This window comes from Dasypus novemcinctus, chromosome 27 (assembly GCF_030445035.2).
Source record: "Dasypus novemcinctus isolate mDasNov1 chromosome 27, mDasNov1.1.hap2, whole genome shotgun sequence".
NCBI lineage: Eukaryota > Metazoa > Chordata > Mammalia > Cingulata > Dasypodidae > Dasypus > Dasypus novemcinctus.
Genome location: NC_080699.1, coordinates 13,355,878 through 13,377,976, shown reverse-complemented (window position 1 = coordinate 13,377,976; position 22,099 = coordinate 13,355,878). Strand labels below are relative to the sequence as shown.

Below are 22,099 nucleotides of genomic sequence, written 5' to 3'. Positions count from 1 at the left end.
GTCTTCCAATCCATGAACACAGACTGTCCTTACATTTATTTATGTCTTTGATTTCTTTTAACAATGTTTTGTAGTTTTCTGCATATGAGACCTTTACATCCTTGGTTAATTTTATTCCTAGATATTTGACTCTTTTAGTTGGTATTGAAAATGGAATTTTTTCTTGACTTTTTTCCTGATTGTTCCATTATTAGTGATACAAACACTACTATTGTCTTTTGTGTGTTGTTCTTGTACCCTGCCACTTTGCCAAATTCATTTTTAGCTCTAAGAGTTTTGTTGTGCATTTTTTTCTTGGTTTTGTGTATATAGGATCATGTGTGCAAATAGGGAACATTTTACTTCTTCCTTTCCAATTTAGATGCTTTTATTTTTCTTGCCTAAATATTCTGGCTAGAACTTCCAGTAGAATGTTGAATAACACTGGTGACAGTGAGCATCCTTGTCTTACTTCTGATCTTAGGAGGAAAGCTTTCAGTTTTTCACCATTGATTTTGATGTTACCTGTGGGTTTTTCATATATGCCCTTTATCATGTTGAGAAATTTCCTTCTATCTTAGATTTCTAAATGCTTTTATCAAGAAGTAGTGATGTATTTTGTCAGATGCCTTTTCTGCATCAATTGAAATGATCATGTGTTTTTTTCCTTTGTGCTGTTAATGTGGTATATTAATTGATTTTCTTATGTTGAACCTCCCTTGCATACCTAGGATAAATCCCACTTTCTTGTATTTTGTTGAGGATTTTTGCATCTATACTCATTGGAGATATTGGTCTGTGATATCTTTGTCTGACTTTGGTATGGGAATGATATTGGCTTCGTAAAATCCATTAGGGATTGTTCCCTCCTTTTCAATTTTTTGGGGAGACTTTGAAGAGGATTGGTATAAGTCTTCTTGTAATGTCTGCCAAAAGTCCTTTATGAAGCCATCTAGTCCTGGGCTTTTCCTTGTTGGGAGGCTTTTTGATTACTGATTCGGTTTCTTTACTTGTTATTAGGTATTGGTTTGTTGAGATACTCTATTTCTTCTTGAGTCAGTGTAGGTAGGTGGTCTGTGTATTTCTAGAAATTTGCCCATTTCATCTACGTTATCTAATTTGCTGACATCCAGTGATTCAGTCCCCTTTTATAGTCCTTTTTATTTCAGTGGAGTCAGTAATAATATCCATCCCCCTTTCATTTCTGATTTTAGTTGTGTCCTTTCTCTTTTTCTTCTTTGTCAGTCTCACTAAAGGTTGGTCACTTTTATTGATCTTTTCAATGAACTAACTTTTGGTTTTGTTGATTCTGTTATTTTCTTCTCTATTTCATTTATCTCTGCTCTTTGTTATTTCCTTCCTTCTGCTGTCTTTGTGTTTAGTTGGTTTGTTTTTTTCTAGATCCTCCAGTTTTGAGGTTAGGTCTCTGATTTGAGATCTTCTTTTTGAATTAAGCATTAGAGCTATAAATTTCCCTCTTCATACCCCGTAGTTCTCTTTTGGTTCCTTTTTAAAATTTCTGTCTCCTCCTATTAATATCCTCATATTGCTCATTCTTTGTTTTCCTGATATTCTTTAGTTCCTTCACTGTGTTTTCCTCCATCTCCTTGAGCATGCTGAAGATCATTTTTTTGAAGTCTTTGTCTAGTATGTCCACAGTCTGGTCTTCATTGATGTTTTCTATATTTTTATCCTCTTCCTTTGGATGGGTCATCATTTCTTTTTCCTTTGTTTATCTTGTAATCTTTTGTTGTATACTGTATATTTTAATGTTTTAAAATGTTAACTCTGGCATTTATTTCCTGACATGTCTATTTTTTGAATTTGTATCCACCTGGTGATATGGCAGAGATTTTCTTGAGTGTCAGGAGCTAACAAAAACACCTTTCGTAGTCTTTGCAAATGCGCTTTGCATCCGCTAATGTTCTCCTTCAGAGTTCAGCCCTACGTTCAAGAACAGCTCAAGGCAAATACAAAATGCAGTGTCCTTGCTGTCTTTTCTGGGCCTGGGTCTTCTTGCCTTGTGACTTTAGGAGTTCCTCTGTCTACTGGAATTTGAATGCCCCCTCTCCTTTCCAGGAAATGGACTTTCTTCTCCAACTGTTTCACTGTAGGACTTAAAGCAGGTAAGCCTTTGTCCTAGGCTGCCCAACTCAGTTGTTTCTTACTCTGCTTTTGCTGTCTTAAGCTGCTTTTGTCTGGAGGGTAAACCTGTGAATTTATCTTCAATTCCTTACATGAAAACTAGAATTTATCTAGTGCTGTGTTCTGCAACTTAGAAGGAAATGTGGCAACTTCAAATTGGATGGGCCTTAATTCAGTGTAAAATACTTTTAGGGTACATGAAGTTATCTTTATATCTAGAATCCAGGATAAGAGTTTTTGTCTATCCTTTATTCCTTAGAGTATCAATAACTAACATTTGCATAGGACCTTTCTGGTTAATAAAATATACCATTTCATTGATTCTCACATTAACCCTGAGAAGTAGCTCTTCGTATTCTTATATTTTAGATGAGGAATCAGAGTTTCTCAAATGTAAATTAGTTTTCCTAGGTGGTTCAACTAATTATCAGTGGAGGCAGGATTCAAATCCAGAGTATACTCTTCACTGACTTTGCCTGTCTTTCCACACTTTAAACTACGTACTACCAGCTGATTTTTCCTACAGTTGTATATATTAATAGTTTTTAAAATGTTCTATATTTTATAAAAAATAAAAATAATAAAACCACAATGAAAGGAAAAGTATTCACCTATAATCCAATCACATTAATAAACCAATTTATTATGATGATTATCCTTACAGTGTTTTTCCTATAAATGTTTTCTATAGTGATCATATATGTACATAACTGATAATTTATTTATATAACTTAACATTTTCATTTTGATATATAGTCTTAAAAAGTTCCTCAGCTTTATAATATTCATTAAGTGAATGCTGTGAGACATTTTGGTTGTTTTTAGTTTTGAACAATTATAAATAACACTGTAATAGCCATAGCAGTGTGACAAGAAGAAAGAACGTGGATTTTTAGAGAGAAAAAGGTCCAAATTTAAATCTCCGTTCTATCACTTACTACAATTCAGCTTTGAGCAAATTGCGTATCTTTTTTGGGATGAAATTTCCTCATATACGGATAACAATAACTAAGTTAATGTGTTATGAGGGTTAAATGTGCTAATACAAAGAATCTACTTTAATACATAATGGGCAATTAGTAAGAGGCACTTGGTTATTATTAGCCTGGTTTTTTCTTCCATATTTTGGATTTTTTTCTTAGGATACATTTTTAGAAGTACAATTATTGGGTCAAAAGTTATGAACATTTATATCTTCCTTAAAAAATGGTATGCCAAATTGCTTTTTAAGTGATGGGGCTGATTTGTACTATAAGGAGCACTATATGAGAGTAAATTGTATTACACTGCTATCACCATGATATATTCTGGTTTTAAAATATTTTGGGCAAATATGGTGGCCATTGTCACATGGCTATTGGAAGGTTGAAATGTGGCTGGTCAGAACTGAGATGTGCTGTCACTGTGTAATACCCAATGGGTTTTAAAAATGTATGTAAAATAATTAAAATATCTCATTTTTTAATATTAATGTTAAAATGAGATTTTTGATATATTGGGTTAAGCAAAATACATTATTGAAATTAATAAAGGTAATTTTACCTGTTTCTTTTAAAAAAATATTTTGGGTGGTTTAATGGGAGAAAAATGAAATTTTGTTTTAGTTTGCATCTTTGATTACTAGATTAAAAATTTTTTCATGTTTACTTGTAGTTTTAGAATTGGATATTTAATGTTTTGCTAAAAATTATATATAGGAGTGAAAATATGCAATTTAAGCTCATGTGTGTTTTTATGTCATTGAGCTGTATCTAGCATGCAGAAACCCATAGCTTTACATGAGTCTTTGAATATATTAAGTTTTTAAATAAGCCATTTTATGTCCCATTGTTGATATTATGCAACATTACTAGGGAGAATTTTAAAATTTTAATACTACTGACAAGATTATTACTTAGAGGAATTTAAAAATAGGAAGGAAAGAGAGGAGAGTTGTCAGTGATGATTTGACTGTAGGATATGGAAGGCTGGGGCAGAATCAGGACACGATCACGGTCCTGAGCCAGGCATGGCTCAGGTGGTCGGTCAGTAGGGAATCTACGCTGGTCCTGGTGCTGTATCCTAGAGCTGCCCTGCTCTCTCTCGGTGAAGCAGAGGGCGGTGATGGCCGTAAGAAGAGGAGGGAAATGTTCTGTTTTGTTTGGCTGCTATTCTCCTTATTCTGCTTTATCTTTCATTCTCAAATAATAACTTTCCTCCTCTGAAGAACTACTGAGCTCTGTCTCTAGATTTGTTTTATAGGCAATTTGGATTTTTTCTTGCGGACTTTTAGGAAGGTATAAGTATCTGTCAAAACTGGGCATACCTGAACCTTCTAATTCCACAACGTAAATTTAATTATAACTAAAGCTGGCAAGCACCAAAGTATAATATGCATATTATTTGAGTGGTATTGTCATTTTGGTATTGTGACTGTTGTCTGAGTGGCATAGACAGTGAATAAAAATGAATAAAAGTAATAAGCCAAGCTTGTATCTTACATGGGAAAAGGGAGTGTTTAGTTGGGAATTGTGCCACTATTGTTCTTGATAGGTCCTTAGTACTTTTCCATTTTAAAGTATGTCAAAGGGAGATTGCTATACTTCACTTCTACCTTGGTGCCTCTTATTCCACTTCAGAAATCAATGCAGCTCTGGGATGGAATATAGAAGTAATTTAATACCAGTCAGAAACGGAGCACACCCATATTATGTACAATTAGCACGACAATATGATTTAACTCAGAATAGTGCTGACATGAGGATTCATGTCAGATTATTCTCAGAAGGACTGAGGCAACCTGAAAGAGCAATGCTCATTATATCAAAACTTTAAATGAGTAAATAAAAGCTTGAGGTAGCCACTACTGTTTGACTAAATCTGGTTATGCATTTCTTTTCCCTATTCTAGGGATTAGGTTAAGAAGAAATATCTGGGGATAATTATTAATTAGTGATTGAGTATTTCTTAAGCCCCTTCTTTTCCTTCCCCACTTTACATGTGTACATTGATATATTATTATAGAATTATATACATAATTGATAGTTGATTTATACCATATTCTTAGAACTCCATATATATAAAAACAAGATAAGAAAAGTAGAAAAAACATGAGAAATCATACCCCAAACATCTTCCACAGCACTAGACACTTGCGTAAGGCATGATAGACCTTACCTGCTGGAGCATGTAGCATGGTTTGGTGATACAAAAAGTTTTAATTAGCATTCTACAAATTATTTAATTCAGTACTTTATTATAGACCTTACCTGCTGAGAGCATGTAGCATGGTTTGGTGATACAAAAAGTTTTAATTAGCATTCTATAAATTTTTAATTCAGTACTTTATTCTTTATATAGGTTAGACATTTAGCAGATAAAGAACTTTAAAAAGTGAAGTAAATTATTTTCTTTTGTTTTGAGATTTTTTACTGACTGTAAAAGCAATACATGTTGAGAAGCATAAAGAAACAAACCAACAAAAAAATCACCCATCTTTCTGCCATGTCGGGCCATCACACTAATGTCTATATAGTAATAAGAGATTCCTAAGATCATCGTATTTGTTGCTCCCGCCCCCTGCCCCCAAGACTAAATGTCTACATTTACGAGGTAATTTCCATTGAATATGTGTAGTATTAAAAAGAGATCCATATTCTGAGTGGAAATCAATTAGATACAATACAAGGATCTCACATTTCCATCATTTTTATTCTATTCATTTTGTTTCCATTCAGTAATTTGAGTTCTCTTTGATACCTGTTAAGGTAATAAATGCTGTCCTGTGCAAATATATATTCTGGCTCTGTATTGCCAGAAAGAACTGGGAGTATCATGGTCTCTTACCGTTTTACAATGAATAAGAAATGTCTAATGAGTTGAAGCTATGGAATAAACCCTTAACTCTTAATTTCTCTTGGCATTTAAACAAAATGTTTTGAAATTCTGGCTTTCTCTGTTACAGATTGGTTGTGATCGCAGCCAAAACCTTGTGGACATTTGTAGGGAGCGGCAGTTCCAGGCCTTCGTGTGTGACGCGTTGGCAGTGCCAGTCCGCAGTGGGGCTTGTGACGCCTGCATCTCCATTGCTGTCGCTCACCATTTCGCAACAGCGGTGAGGATTGTCTTCCCCCTGCAGGATGTATACCCGAAGTGGCAAGAGCTGCATGGAGTTCACTGACTTTGCTGCTTCCTCCCATTCTAACATATAATCAGATTATTTCCTTGGCTTTTTGGCTGTTTGGAACAGATTATTAGGTGTCCAGCTCAGTGTATGTTACTTAGGCAGTTAAAGAGGATGTCATCTCTGGCTAGGAGCACTATGCAGCTGGTTGTGTGTGCATCCGTGCGTGTAAACACTTCAGTCTTCGTTCTCTGATTGCTACGCTGATGTCTGTAGTGTAATTTATTTTATTTTTTTGTAACTTGTTCCTTTCATTTTATTTATTTATTTTTTACACTTATTTATGTATTTATTTTTTTAACACATTTTTAAAATTAAAGTTAATAGATCACATAGGACATTACATTAAAAAAAAAAAAGAGGTTCCCATATAACCCACTCCCCACCCCCCCACACTCCCATCATTTTTGTAAATTGTATTTTCTTGAAGATACATACATCACAAAAAATGTTACATTAAAAACACATAAGGCAGTGGACTTGGCCCAGTGGTTAGGGCGTCCGTCTACCACATGGGAGGTCCGCGGTTCAAACCCCAGGCCCCCTTGACCCGTGTGGAGCTGGCCCACGCACAGTGCTGATGTGCGCAAGGAGTGCCGCCCTGTAAAGAGAGCTGGCACAACAAGATGACGCAACAAAAAGAAACACACATTCCCGTGCCGCTGACAATAACAGAAACGGACAAAGAAGAACACACAGCAAATAGACACAGAGAACAGACAACCGGGATGCGGGGGGGGGGGGGAGGGAGAGTAATAAATAAATAAATCTTTAAAATAAATAAATAAAAATAAAAATAAAAACACATAAGAGGTTCCTGTATTACCCCCCCCCACATAGTATAATTTATTATTATACTTTTTCCTCCTCTGATAGCTTGCTGGTTCGAGAGTCTTTTATCATTCTTTAATGATTACATTGCATTCTATCCTTGACATTACAGTCTTTGCCTGGGGCAGTGTTTGGCCATGCACACCCCTGTTCTCGGGGAAGAAGACTTTTATGTCCCTTTCTGTCAGCAACTGCTAGCCAGGGACCAGACCCTGCGGCGACCTGCTGCAGGTGTGGGGGATGTGCGCGAAGCTGTAGCACACAGAGAGCAGTTTCCAGTTCTGTACTGAAGCTTATCAGCCACTTCCTCCCTGGATACCCTACAGTGTTCTTCTGGCCCCTGGAGTTTCAAAATTCCCATAGTTGCTGCCTGTCTAATAGTTGTTTTGGTGGAAGGGCTCCTTACTCTGCAATCTTTTCTGCATAGTTATTTTAAAGTCTGTGTCCAGAGGGTCGTTTCTGTGGTTGGTTTTCAGGCATCTGGTCCTGCTTGGTTTTAGCACACTCCCTAAGTTTTGACTGGGTACTGAACACTGTGAATTATGCCACTGAATTGTACACTCAAAAGTGGTTAAAATGGGAAATTTCGAGTTCTAGAAATATTATTACAATAAAAAGTTGGAATATTTTATCTTCCTCCTAAGAGGGTTAAATTTTTTTTTAGAGCAAGCAGATAAAGTACAGCAGAGTAGTAGCTTTAATTCTGTGGAGAGTTGGTTTTAAGCTTTCTTAGGGCTGATTTTAGTTGGTCCCTGCTTCTGGGATGTGGTCCATTGACGTCTCAAGTGAAAGCCTGGGTGTATTCTAGGGCCATTACACTCCAACCTAACCTCTGTCTCTCCAGCATTGTTGGCTTACCAAAATCTCTGTTTAGCTTTTTAACTTCCTAGCTGCCTGTCTACTAAATTTCTTGGAATTTCACCCTGTGCACATGCACTTTAGAAGTTGGCACATGCCTTGAGGAGCATGTAGATGTTTGGGACCCCTTGCCTGCAGTTTCCCTTTCTCTAGGATTCTGTCTCTCACTTCCTCACTGAGTTGGCCTCTCTGAACTCTAGTCTGTTTCCTTAGCTCAGTGAGATGGCTACTTTCTGCTAGTACTCTATTCCCCCACATAACAAATTGCCAAATAATCTCAGGGTAAAGCTGCGGTGAATGTAGAACTCACTTTAGTTTAATTCCCTTCTCTCAGGGATTACAGCCTTTCAAGTCCTGCCCTCAGTGTTGCTCTCCTGTTCCTTTAGGCAGCTGTTTAATGTATTTCATCCAATTTTTATGGTTGTTTTCAGCAGGAGGGTTAGTCCATACAAGCTACTTTATGAAGACTAAAGGTAGACATCTCTGTAATAAAGTTCACACACTTTCTTTGTACAACAAACATTATATAGATGTAATAAATAAGCTGAAAGTGCTTCATATTACTGCTTATATCCTTACAAGAGGTCACTATTTGTTCCATGTATACAGCCAATCAGGGGAAAAGTCATGGAGAAGATTAGCAGAAACAAAAATTCTCTTTTCCCTACTTCTTCAATACTTTTTTTCCTCAATCACAGAACAAATGCTCCTTCCCTTTTTTCTTTCTTGTTTTACATAACACATTTCATAAGATTTTCAGGGCTGTTTGTCCTAATTGAAAACAGTCCTATAGTCAGTTATATTTTCCTGTTTCCTCTATCTCCTCCTGGCTGATAAATGACAATATTTGTTTGTTTTATTTTTATTAGGAACGTAGAGTGGCAGCTCTCCAAGAACTCGTTAGACTCCTGAGACCTGGTGGGAAGGCACTCATTTATGTCTGGGCAATGGAACAAGAATATAATAAGCAGAAGTCCAAGTATCTGAGAGGAAACAGAATTAGCCACGGGAAAAAAGAGGAGGGCAGCCTTGATTCATCGGTGCAAGGGTTGTGTGTGGAGCAAATGCCTGTTGTGGACAGTCAAGATTTGGTATGTTCTGTCCCCTCCAGTTGTGACTTCCAGGAGGAAGGATGTAATTCAAGGAAAATTAGGAATTCTAAGCTGTCTATTCACACCAACAGGACTTCTTTTCATTCTCAAGACCTCCTTGTCCCTTGGCACCTTAAGGGAAACCCTGGTAAAGAAAAACCTGTTGAGCCATTTGGTTCTGTAGGATCGCAGGACCCAAGACCTGTGTTTCATCGTTACTACCATGTGTTCTGTGAGGGAGAGCTGGAAGCTGCCTGCCTGACGCTGAGTAATGTGAGCATTCTGCAGAGCTACTATGACCAGGGAAACTGGTGCGTGATTCTTCAAAAGGTCTGATGATGTATTTGAACATACCATGTACAGGGAGAAATGCTCAGATTTTTAAAAAGGAAACAAAGTTGACTGTCTCTTCAATGAGAGAAAAACTTGAGAGAAGCATCAAAAGAGAGCTCCTGAGAGGAATTTGGAAGTAGAGATTAGTTTGGAGACATCAGTCTGCTGTTGCTGACCTCATTCTATCCATAAATGTAGGCTCCTTCTCTAGGTTTGATCTCTTTGTTCCTCAGGGGAACAGAGATGGTTTCTAAAAGAGATTGAAGTAGTTTGCAGAATCTTTGGGATCTGTGGATGAAAGTACAGCACTTTTGAGATAACCTTTTGTTATAAAATGTTACTAAGTGAACTAAAACATGTAGAATATCAGTGAAGAAATCATGTAACATTTTAATAAATAAAATATTCCTGATTGGTATAAAGTTGTCTTAAGTTTTACTTGTGATTTTTAGCTTCCTAAACGCATGGACTATAACCACACCGTACTAGCATGGGGCTTGACCCGTAGTAGCTACTCTAAAATTTCAGTCAACCACATATATCCATTAGTTAGCTGGAGCTTCAGTCAACAAATATTTATTGAGGTCTTACTAAGTACCGTGTACTATTTTAGGTATTGGGAATGGAGCAGTGAACCAGACAGACAAAGTCCTTGTGCTCCTGTAGTTTACACTCTAGAAGGAGAGACAATAAACAAATAAACATATACTACAATGTCAGAGAGTGATAAATACCATGAAAACAAATAAACAGGGCAAAGAAGGGGGATTTCACATGGGAGCAAAGAATTATTTTTAAATGACTGAAAAATGTATTAATCCTGATTGTAACTTACCAAGAGTTAATTTGTTTTAATGCATTGACCTAGATGCTAGAGACTTAAAAAAATTTTTTTAAAGAGTCATTTATTTCTCCCCACCCCTCTCATTGTCTGCTCTCTGTGTCCATTTGCTGTGTATTCTTCTGTGTCTGTTTGTTTTTTCTTTAGGTGGCACCAGGCACCAATTCTGGGACCTTCCAGAGTGGGAGAGAGGCAATCATTCTCTTGAGCCACCTCAGCTCCCTGGTCTGCTGCATCTCTTATTGTCTCTCCTCTTTGTCTCTTTTGGTTGTGTCATCTTGTTGCACAAGCTCTTCACTTGGGCCAGTTTGCTGCATGGGCCAACACTCCTGAAGGGGCCAGCACTCTACTCAGGCCAGCTCACTGTGCGGGCCCGCTTGCCTTACCCAGGAGGCCCTGGGAATTGAACCCTGGACCTCCCATATCATAGACAGGAGCCCAATCACTTGAACCACATCCACTTCACCTCAAATACACTTTTAACTCCTTATTTAAATAGGAAAGTTAGGGAGCCCATGTAGCTCAATGGTTGAGACTGGCTTCCCACATACAAGGTCACAGGTTCAATCTCCAGCCCCAGTACCTCAAAAAATAAATAAGAATGTTAGAATGTCATCAGTCAGACCTAATTATGCCATTATAGCCAACACTATGGTATTATTAAGTATTTCTGTTTCATTCGTAATATGTCTTAGCCCAGGTTCAGTCAGGTGTTATTTTTCACCTATGTAATTTTGTCTAGTAACCCAGTTAACTTACCACTTCTCAAGTTTTTATGAGGAATAGAGCTAGAAAATTAATCATAAGTCAAATTCCACAGAATGGAAAGGATTTTTAAAAAATATTTTAATATTTTACTCCCAATATGCATTGCTTTTGTACTAGTAATGCTTAAAATGATTTGGTTTATAGAAAATTTCCTTTCTGTAAATGATGGCTGCCTAGGATACTCTAGTTATGAATATTGTTACTAAATACTAGTGATGCTTATCTTCAGGCACCAAGCTTTGAGAAACCAGTGATTAATAAAAGGTCTTGGATGACATGATGATCTTTTTGGGTATGGAATTTCAGTATAAGAGTATAGTTGTTCCATCTGTTAATAGATGAATTTATAAGGTTCATGATATGGGAATAAAGAATATAAGAATACAAGTAGTTTTTTCTGATATAAATTCTGGGACTTTCCATCAAAATTTGAAATTTAACTTATGCAAATTTTAAAATTTAGATGAAATAGATGATTTTCTAGGAAGATGCAAATACCAGAATTGACTCAAGAAGAGGTAGAAAATGGAGGATGTTGAAAATAACATAGGAAATTGAAACCTGGCTCTAGAATTAGATTTCCGAGGTCGAAGTAAGATCTGCCATTTTTAAACTGTGGGATTTTGGCCAAGTTCCTTTACTTTTCTAAGCTATAAAATTGAAAGAATTGTTAGGAAAGTTAAATAATACTTGTTAAGCTCTTTAAGACCATATTAAACATTCAGAGAATATTTATCATTATTACTACCAAAGAAGGTCCAGCGAAGTTTTAAGTAGTGAGTAATGTCTAGTCTCATTTGTTAACTGTGTAGTAAAAAATCTGTGTTCTTACTGATTTTGTTTTTGTCTGCTTGTTCTTATCAGCTGAGAGAGATGCGTTAAAATGTCCTACTATGGTTGTACATTTCTCCGTTTTTTTTCTTGTATTTCTGACAATACTAGTAATAAAAAACTGGAAAAACCCCACATGTCCATTAACAGTAGAATGGTATATTATGGTTGATTCATACAATGTGTTACTACACAAGCAATAGAAATGAATAAACTATGACTAGAAACTGTGAGACAGATGAATCCCAGAAACAATGCTGAGCGAAAGAAGCCATGCACTGAATAATACTGTGTGATTTCTGTGGAGCTTGGGAAGCACCAAGACCACCTTACAACTGCAAGTTCAGGAGTCCCTAAGACCATCCTCAGGTTTGATAATTCACCAGAAGGACCCACAGAACTCACTGAAAACAGTTTTATTCACAGGTACAGTTTATTATAGTCAAAGGATACAGAGTAAAATTAGCTGGGGCGAGTGGAGCAAGGGTTGGAGTCAAGGAGAGTTCCTTGTACAAGCTCCTACTTGTCCTTTCCCCGTGGAGCCATGGGCAGCACTATCTTCTTTCAGCAACTATGTGTGACAGTAGACACAGTGTACACTTGCTAAGGTAGCTTGCCTGAGCCTTGGTGTCTAGAGATTTTATTGGGGTGCCATCACTTAGACATGGTTGGCCGGCCTTAGTCTCCAGCCCCTCTGAAGGTTAAGCTGATACTGCGTGGCCAGAGCAGTTAGATTGTCCATTGTAGCTTGTATCTGGGACACTTGTATCTGGAAAGACATTCAAAGGCTTAGAGATCGACTCCAAGATGTCAAGAGCAAAGGTCAGACCTGTCTTTGGGTAAGGATAATTCTATACTATGCAATTTCCTTTATGTAAAGTTCAAAAACAGACAATATCGAACAATAGTTTTTTAAGACTAGGTAATAGTAAACCTTTGTAAGGAGGAAGTGAGTGGGACTTCAGAGCATTCACAGGGTTCTCTTAACCTGGGTGATATTTCTGTGTGTATTTTCTTTGCAGTAATTCACTGATGTATACACTTATGATCTGTACACCTTTACGTATGTGTATTATTAGCTTCAAAATTTAAAACAATTGGTAAGATCCAGCCTTAAATAACATACAGGTGAATGTTTAAATATATTTTGTATCAGTTGTTTTGAGGTACAATTTACATAAAATAACATTTATCAAGAATAAGTGCACAGTTTGATGAATTTTGACAAATGCGTATAGTTGTGTAACTGTCACCATAATCAAGAAAGAAAATATATTTGTCACTCCAAAAAGTTCCCTTTTGCCTTTTTGCAGTCAGTCTCCTTTTGCAGCAACCACTGATCTGCTATCTTTGGCTATACTTCTGCCTTTCTAGAATTTCATATAAATGGAGTCACAGCTTGTAGACTTTCAGTTCTGGCTTTTTTCACTCAGGATAATGCTTTTTGAGATTCATCCATCTTGTTGCATGTATCAGTCTGTTCTGTTGTACTATTGAGTAGTACTCCATTGTAGAGAAATATCACAGTTTGTTTACCCGCTCACCAGTTGATAGACATTTTGGTTGTTTCCAGGTTGGGGCTACAGTTAAAAAAAAATGCTGCTTTGAACTTCTGAGAACATGCCTTTGTGTGAACATACGTTGTCAAGACTCTTGGTTAAATACCTTGGAGTTGAATAGCTAGGTGATATGATAAAGGGTGTGTTTTTAACTTTATAAGATGCTGCCAGAATGTTTTCCAAAGAGGCTGTGCTGTTTTGCACTCCTGTCAGCAGTGTTTGAGAGTTCCAATTACTTCACATCCTTTCCAACATTTGGCGTCATCAGTCTTTTTAATATTAGCCGTTCTAGTGGGTTTGTCATGGTGTCTTTCTGTATTTTCAGTTTGTATGTCCTTGAATACCAGTGATGTTGAACATGTGTACATGTGCTTATACACCACTTGTATGTCTTCTTTGGTGAAGTGTCTGTTCAAATCTTTTGTCCATTTTTAAAAACTGATCTTCTTACTCAATTGTGCAAGTTGTTTATACATTCTGGATACATGTTCTTGGTCATATATATGTTTTGCCAGAGTTTTCTCCCAGTCTGTGGCTTGCTTTTTTCTTTTTTTCAGAATGTCTTTTGAAGAGCCAACATTTAAAATTTTGGTGAAGTCCAATTTGTCAATTTTTAAATTTCACAGATGATACCTTTTTTTATGACCTATTTAAGAAAATTTTGCCTAGCCCAAATCACTCACATTTTCTCCTATATTTCTGTCAGGAAGTTATATAGTTTAAGCCCTTTATTTAGGTCTATTTTGAATTAATTTTTGTATATGGTGTGAGTGGCTATCCAGTTGTTTCAGAATCATAGTTGAGAAGATTATTCTTCCCCAAATGAATTGCCTTGACACCTTGTGGAAAATCAGTTTATCATGTATGGATGGTTCTGTTTCTGGACTCTCTTTTCTTCTATTGATCTTTCAGTTTTTATGCATATACCACACTGCTTTGGTTGCTGTAGCTTTATAATATGTTTGAAATAAGGTAGTGTAAGGCCACCAGCTTTGTTCTTTTATGTACTTAATAACAGAGCTTTAAAATACATGAATAGGGAAGCGGACTGGCCCAGTCGCTAGGGCGTCCGTCTACCACATGGGAGGTCCACGGTTCAAACCCCGGGCCTCCTTGACCCGTGTGGAGCTGGCCCACGTGCAGTGCTGATGTGCGCAAGGAGTGCCGTGCCACGCAGGGGTGTCCCCTGCATAGGGGAGCCCCACGTGCAGGGAGTGTGCCCCGAAATGAGAGCCGCCCAGCGTGAAAGAAAGTGCAGCCTGCCCAGGAATGGTGCCGCACACACGGAGAGCTGACAACAAGATGACACAATGAAAAGAAACAGATTCCCGTGCCGCTGACAACAACAGAAGCGGACAAAGAAGAACACGCAGCAAATAGACACAGAGAACAGACAACTGGGCACGGGGTGGCGGGGGGGAGAGAAATAAATAAATCTTTAAAAATAAAATAAAATACTTGAATAAAGGAGTGGATATGGCTCAAGTGGTTGAGTGCCTGTTTCCTACATGGGAGGTCCTGGGTTTGGTTTCTGGTGCCTACTAAAAAAAACAAAAGCAAACAACAAGCAAAATAGATGAAAAAAACACAGGCGAGCCAGTGTAGCTCAGGCTGAGCACTGGCTTCCCACATACAAAGTCCCAGATTTAATCCCTGGCCCCCCGGTACCTTAAAAAAAAATAAAATTTAAAAAATTTAAAAACACCTACAAGAAAAATAGAAAAAAATCCATATTTATAGTTGGAGATTTCAATAATTCATAGAAATAGTATATAGAAAAAATCAATAAGGATATAGTAAAAGGATTCAAGTCATACAAAATATGTTTTGGGGATTAAATTACAAATTAGTAGAAAGGTAGCTGGAAAATCCCCAAATATTTTAAATTTAATTCTCTCTGTATTAATGTGGAACTCAAGGGGAAAGTTAGGAGGTATTTTGAACTTAATGAAAATGGAAACACAACATATCAAAATTCCTGGCATGCTGCTTGTGCAGATAACTGGTAACGTAGCAAGCCTGAAACTGTTATCCTTAGAAAGGCTGCCAAGGAGGCGCATGTGGCTCAGGTGATTGGGCTTCTGTCTACCATATGGGAGGCCCTGGGTTCGATTCCCTGGGGGCCTCCTGGTGAAGGCCAGCTGGCCCATGCGGCCACGGAGAGCTGAGAGCAGACAACGAGCACAAACAGCAAGTGGGGGGGATGGAAAGGCTGCCAAGGCTGGCCCTCAGCTGGTGTCAGGAAACTTCGGTTTCAGGAAAGTTCCCACCTCCTTAATGGACGAAATGGTTCACTTGCCTAAACTTTTTGTGCAAACAGTATGGCTTATTTTGAACACCTGCTTCCCTTCTGGGAGTCCAGAATTTTGGTACATGCCAAGCAGAGGGTGCCAGTAAAAACCTTGGGCACTGTATCTGTAATGAGCTTTGTTGGTAGGCAACTTTTCATAGGTCTTGTCACACCTTGCTAGGGGAAGCAAGCATGTTTTATGTGCCTCCACTGGGTGAGGACTTTAAGAAGCTTTACTGGTTTCTTCTGGACTTCATTCCGTGTGCTGTTGTCCTTTGCTGATTGGGTTTGGTATTTTTTTGCTGTCATAGCCATGCCACAGCCCTGAGTACAGCTCTATGCTGAGTCCTGAGTCCTCCTAGCGGGTCATCGAACACTACTAATGAAGCACTTAGGGGGGAATTTATAGCACTAAACAGTTATATTAGAAAAGAAAAGTCTCAAATTCAGACTCCCTCTTAAGAAACTAGAAAGAGAAGACAAATGAAAGTGAAGTGAGCAGAAGAAAGAAATGTAAAGATCAGAGCAGAAAACAATGAATTAGAAAATGGAAAAACAACAGAAAAGAAATCAATGAAACCAAAACCATGTTCTTGGAGAAGAAGAATAAAATTGATAATCTTCTACCCAAAGGAAGTTGACCAGGGGGTGAATTCTATGATTTTTATAATTACGGAATTCAAGCAATAAGAGAGTATTTAGATTCCTTGTACTCTCTTTTTGACAAGACTGTTGTAAAAAGATAACATTTTTTAAAAATTTGCAGTAGGATTACTTCAAGTGACAATAACCCAGTTTAATCATGCAGTTTTTCTGTAATATTTCTATTGAGGAAAGTGAGACACTGATTCTATATTGAATACTTTTTTTTTTTCTTTTATTTAACTTTGCTACTTTGGCTATTTCTCTATTGCCTGACATTTTAAAAAGAAAATTAAAAGAATTGTTTCTTTGCATCATTCCCCCTTTTGCTTTTCTGCTTTGAAATAGCAGCATAGCTGTTATCCAAGAGTTTACTAAACAATAAGTCCGTTGTTCTTGCCAGGGAATCAGTCAACTTGTTGAATATTTTCCCCAACAGAAGAGGACATGAGAGTATGTATTACTTCTCACTATAATACCTGTTTCCAGCTGCTGCTCAGGGCCTAGTTATATCTGTGCGGTTCCTCTTCCCGGGAAGCTGAAGAAGTGTCTTGAAGGTAAAATCTTGCTGGCCCTTTTCTGAGGGGCCTTCTCTAAAAGTCTTTCGATCTTGCTGCAAAAGAAGAGCCAAAAAAGAAGAGAGAAATGTAAATATAAGCTATGACTTGTAATTAACTTTTGTCAGTTATTGCTCTATAATTCTGAAGAATCATCATTCTTCAGTTAGTGAGAGAAAGAAACTTAAGTTTTAACAGAGGAGTTTGAGGGACCATGATGTAGTTGGTCTCATAATTCTTCACTCCTGGGAAGCGCACTTGGCCCAGTGGTTAGGGCGTCCGCCTACCACATGGGAGGTCCAGGGTTCAAACCCCGGGCCTCCTTGACCCGTGTGGAGCTGGCCCATGCGCAGTGCTGATGCGCGCAAGGAGTGCCGTGCCACGCAGGGGTGTCCCCCGCGTAGGGGAGCCCCACGCACAAGGAGTGCACCTCTAAAGGAGAGCCGCCCAGCGCGAGAGAAAGTGCAGCCTGCCCAGGAATGGCATCGCACACACGGAGAGCTGACACAAGATGACACAACAAAAAGAAACACAGACTCCCATGCTGCTGACAACAACAGAAGCGGACAAAGAAGAACACGCAGCAAATAGACACAAGAGAACAGACAAACTGGGGCGGAGGGGGAGGGGAGAGAAATAAATAAATCTTAAAAAAAATTCTTTACTCCTCCCTCTACTGTTTATTTTATCAACTTTTCTCTTTGTTTTTTAAATTTTTTTATTTTTGTGCGGTTTTTTTTAGTTCTTTTTTTCATTATTATTTTTTCATTTGTTTTATCAACTTTTGAAAGAAAATATCTAGGGGCTGAGAGTAGGAAGTATATTATTAAAAATATTATTAGCTCCCACATGTGGCTTTAAAATCTTTATTTATTGTATGAAAAATAATCTGTTCAAATCAGCCAGCCCTGGATAAGATAAAAGTATAAGAAGTAAGTCATGTATGTCAGAGTATGATGGCAACTGTGTGCCTGCTTTATTTATTAGCATCTGTCTTGCTAAATACTTTCACCTGGGTATACCTATTAACAGAGGCAAGTTGACCTACTGGTTGAAGAAAGAGTAAAGGTTTTTCAGGTTAGAAATGGATTTGAAACTGAACACCACTTACTAGCTGTGGGCCTTGGGGAAATCTGTATCTGTAAAGAGAGTATAAAAATACCTACCTGGCAAGGTTTTGGGTGGATTGCAGGAGATAACATGTAAAATATTGAGCATAGTATTTATTATCTAATAGATAATAAATGTCATCTTGCTTCCCCCAGCCCCCAGCTCATGTTCCAGTCACATCTCTGAGAGCATTCTGGTCTTGACCTTTTCTTATCTCTGTGAGTGTGTATGTATGGTTAAAATTGATGTTGACATTCATTCATTCATACAAGTCATTCATCTTATTGATTATTGACTGTGTGCCAGGCACATTATTCTAGGTAATGTGATATGTCAGTGAATACAAAAAAATCTTAGCTTCCTGGAGCTCATGTTCTAGTTCAAGGGAGAAGTATGATGAAGCGTAATGGAATAGACAATAAGCAATAAACATAGTAAGTAGTAAACTACATGTTATATTTTAAAGTGGTAAATATCTGGGAAAAGAACATTCCAGATAGAGGAAGAGAGCCAGTGGAAAGGCCTAAGGTGAAAGGTCTGAAAAGAAGAACTGCCAGGAGGCCAGTGTGGCTGGAGCAGAGTGAGTGCGAATAGTTGAGGAAAAGGTCAGAGAGTTATCGGGGGTTGGAAGGAAGAGTAGACTGTGTAGAATATGCCAACAAGTTTTTAGTTTTCAGTCTGAGATGGTGAGCTATTTGAAGGATTTTGAGTGAAGAAGTGACATAACGAGTTCCATGTTAAAGGGATACTCTGGCTGCTGTGTGGAGACGAGATGGTGAGGGGATTATTTGGAAGCAAGGATACTAGTGAGGATGCTGTTGCCACAATCCAGAGGAGACAGGATGGCTCACAACAGTATGGTAGTATTGGAGGTGGTAAGAAAGAGTGGGATTTTGGATATGTATTTTGAAGGTGAAGCCATCAGGCTTTCTGATGGGTTGGATGTAGGGTGTGAAAGAATAGAAGTCAACAGTGATGCCACACTCATGAGTGTGGAACTCCTCTCCAGTTCTCGCAGTCTATCTTGTGGGACTACCACCCTGCAATTCAAATGCAATTTTGGTTTGTCCTTTGCTTCCCCTCGTTGTTTTCAGGCATGGGTCCACCATGGGGCTGCCCTGAGCAAATCTTCCTGGTAATACTTCTGCAAACAAAACCAGCAGTTACTCTAAGCTTAGCTATTCCATGCACTGCTGAGCAACTAGATGTTCAGTCAGTGTGTGGAAGTAGAAATAAACAGAATGCAGCTGAAGAAATGTCATCATAAATTCCTTTGGACCATTGGACCAAGATAAACAAACACACAGCCATGGATTCCAAAACTTTATGAGCAATGGAAAGGCAGGTGATTGATGATACTTTATTCTTAGTAAATTACTAAAAAGAAAATGCTTCCCCAAGAAGAGCTAGGCATGCATGACCATAACCCTGCAATGTCCTTGGCAAGGGTGAATAAATGGTGATGAAAAGAGGGCATTAAGAGCTTTGTTGCTGCCCTCCCTTCTTTTGTGAATCTATTTTTCAGGTTCAAAAAAAAAAAACCCAAACAAAAACTAAAAAGACAGTGTGAACGATAAAACCGTAAGATGTTCTGTCAGAGTGCAAAGTCTCATTGTCTCTACTCTTGGAAAAGCAATTGGAATGTCTTACTGATGAATAAGAAACAGCAAAAAAAAATGTCTAATGCAATATTTCAGATGGACTCTGGCTTTTGGAGTTCTCAGCAAGCAAAACGTTATATAAGGAAACAAAAGCCTTCCAAGGATCGACATGAAGAACCAAAGAGCCTGTTGGAGTTAAGGAAGGAATTCTTCACCTGTGGTCCATGAGTAAGCGCCAGAGGCTTTGTGGATGACCCGCAGTTGTATACAGAACACTTCGCTGCAGGGCATGTGTACATCTTCCTTCAGAGAGGATCCACATTTATGTCAGCTTCCCGCAAGAAGTTAAAAACCACAAACCAAAGTAAGACTCCAGGCAGTGACTGTCTCTTGCTTGTGCTCATGAGATTCGAGGGCAGCTGCCAAGTATTTATAGTCTAAGCATCAGAGGCACTGAGAACCGCGAGGATGTGATGGTGTCCCCGGGTTTTTGCAGGGCACAAACTGTCCACCGGCATGTGGCAGGTGTGTGTGTGTGTGTGTGTGTGTGTGTGTGTGGAGAGGGCAGTTGATCTGGATGATTATTACTTGATCACATATTTGGATCCCAGGTGGAGAAAGGCTATAGGTAAAAACTGAAAGAGTATGTGTGTATTCCTTAAGGTTTTATTTGTGATTAAACTTAGGGCAGGGATAAGAAAGTAAAGAAAGGTATTAACCAGGATACTGGAAAATTTCCTGCAGAAAACTGCTTTTATTTCTTTCAGTAAACTAAACAAAAGCTATGCTTTTAAGTCTCTTTATTAGATAAAGCAGTTGAACCAAGAGTAATGAAATTCCACACCTTCTGACAGATCAGAGGAAATAATAAGCCAATTAAAAATACCCCACCCCCATTTCATTGGATTTGTCACTGGTCATGGGACTATAAAGCCACAGAACTGTCAATTCAGGATTGTCTCTGATCTATTGTGTCATCTCTGTGGCCAGGGGAATGAGCATGAATTGGCCCAGGCCTGGGTTTTGTGTGCTTCTCTACCTAACACTGTGGCCAGGGAATGAGCTGCCTTGACTGGCTTAAACTGGTAACCAGGACCCTCCTGTGTATCTTCAGGGAGCATCACTTGCATTTCAAACTGTGGGATTGAGAATAGGAGAAGGTTTCCAGAAGAAATATGGGCTAGGCTAACCAGAATGGCAATGGTTGTTGGACTGCAAACAACAGGATTTTATTATTGCCCTGAAACTCTTCTAAAGAATGAGTACAAATGAAGATACAAATACAGGTTTGCAGCTTTGGCTCCATGGGGCCTTCTGGAAGGGGAGAAATGCTGTAGCGGCATCTCCGAGCTAGGACCATGATCCCCATGGGTGTAACAGCAACATCTACAATGTTAGGCAGAATAAGGGGCTACCTGGGGCGACCTGGTTCCAAGCCAGAGAGACTTCAGTGCCCATCAGAGGAGTGATGACAGCAGGGTGCCTCTAAGGAAACCTCAAAAACTCTGGGAAACTTTCTGGAATCTGGGGATTCTATGTCAAGTAGATAAATAAACCAAAATAATTCCATTTATTTCCAATTTTGTTTAACAGTGCCTTTCTGACATTAGTTATGTGGCTTGCGTGAAAGTCTACATAATTGTAGTCATGAAATAGTAAATAATTAAGCCTTCCAGCAGCAAGAGTGTTTGACAAAGATTCACAGGCAGGAGAGCAGGTGTGGTTCAGTGGTTGAGTGCCAGTTTCCCATGTAAGAGGTCCTGGGTTCAATCCCCAGCCCTGGAACATAAAAAAAAAAAAAGAAAAAGAGAAAAGAAAAGAAAAGAAAAGAAAAAAAAGATTCACAGGCACAGGAAGCTTCATTGCAGATGAGTGAGATTTTCTTGGGTTAGATGCAAACATAAAAACTAGCCCCCAGTCTAGATGCAGAACACAGTGTGGAGTAGAAACTCGCAGCAGTCACGGAAGTGGGGGGATAGCAATGGTTTAGCACTGGACAGTGCCATGGGCATTTTGCTGAGGGAAGAAAGGAGAGTACCACCAGAGGTCAGCACTCATCAGGCCAGAGAGCAGGCAGAGACAGGCTGTTAGGGAAAGCCGGAGCCCAGACCTGAGAATCTCAGAAAACGCTCTTAGTAGCCTTGAAACACGAGCGAGCACTCTGAGCTGATGACAGAGAAGCTGTTTCCAGAAGACATGGACCAGGACTGATTTGTTTCTAAGGGTCGCACTTGGCTAAGGGAATCTGTCCAAATGCGTCTTTCCCTCCCTCATTTTCTTCTTTTTAATATAAAACTGGTATATATGTTTTGTGAAAACAAAGAAAATACAGTGGAAGAGTATTTTTTAAAAATTCAACTTATAATCCTTCATGCAGTGAGAACTATATGTTTGAAATGGTTCTTTCCAGTCTTTGTAAATATATAATATGAGTAAATGTTGTCACAGTTTCGTATCCTACTTTTTTACTTAATTTTATCCTGTGAGCCCCTATGTGCCCC

At 38.5% G+C, this 22,099-nt stretch overlaps 1 protein-coding gene across 3 annotated transcripts in view; it reads left to right on the top strand.

The window, feature by feature from the left end:
• Positions 1 to 11,974, top strand: part of ALKBH8 (alkB homolog 8, tRNA methyltransferase) — a 90,915-nt gene extending 78,941 nt beyond the window's left edge. For all 3 annotated transcript variants that reach the window (XM_058289410.1, XM_058289411.1, XM_058289412.2), the window contains exons 11-12: positions 6,068 to 6,217; positions 8,845 to 11,974. In XM_058289410.1, coding sequence (XP_058145393.1) covers positions 6,068 to 6,217; positions 8,845 to 9,402 — 708 coding nt within the window. In that variant the 3' untranslated portion in view covers positions 9,403 to 11,974. The remainder of the gene's footprint in view (positions 1 to 6,067; positions 6,218 to 8,844) is intronic.
• Positions 11,975 to 22,099: the final 10,125 nt, after the last annotated feature.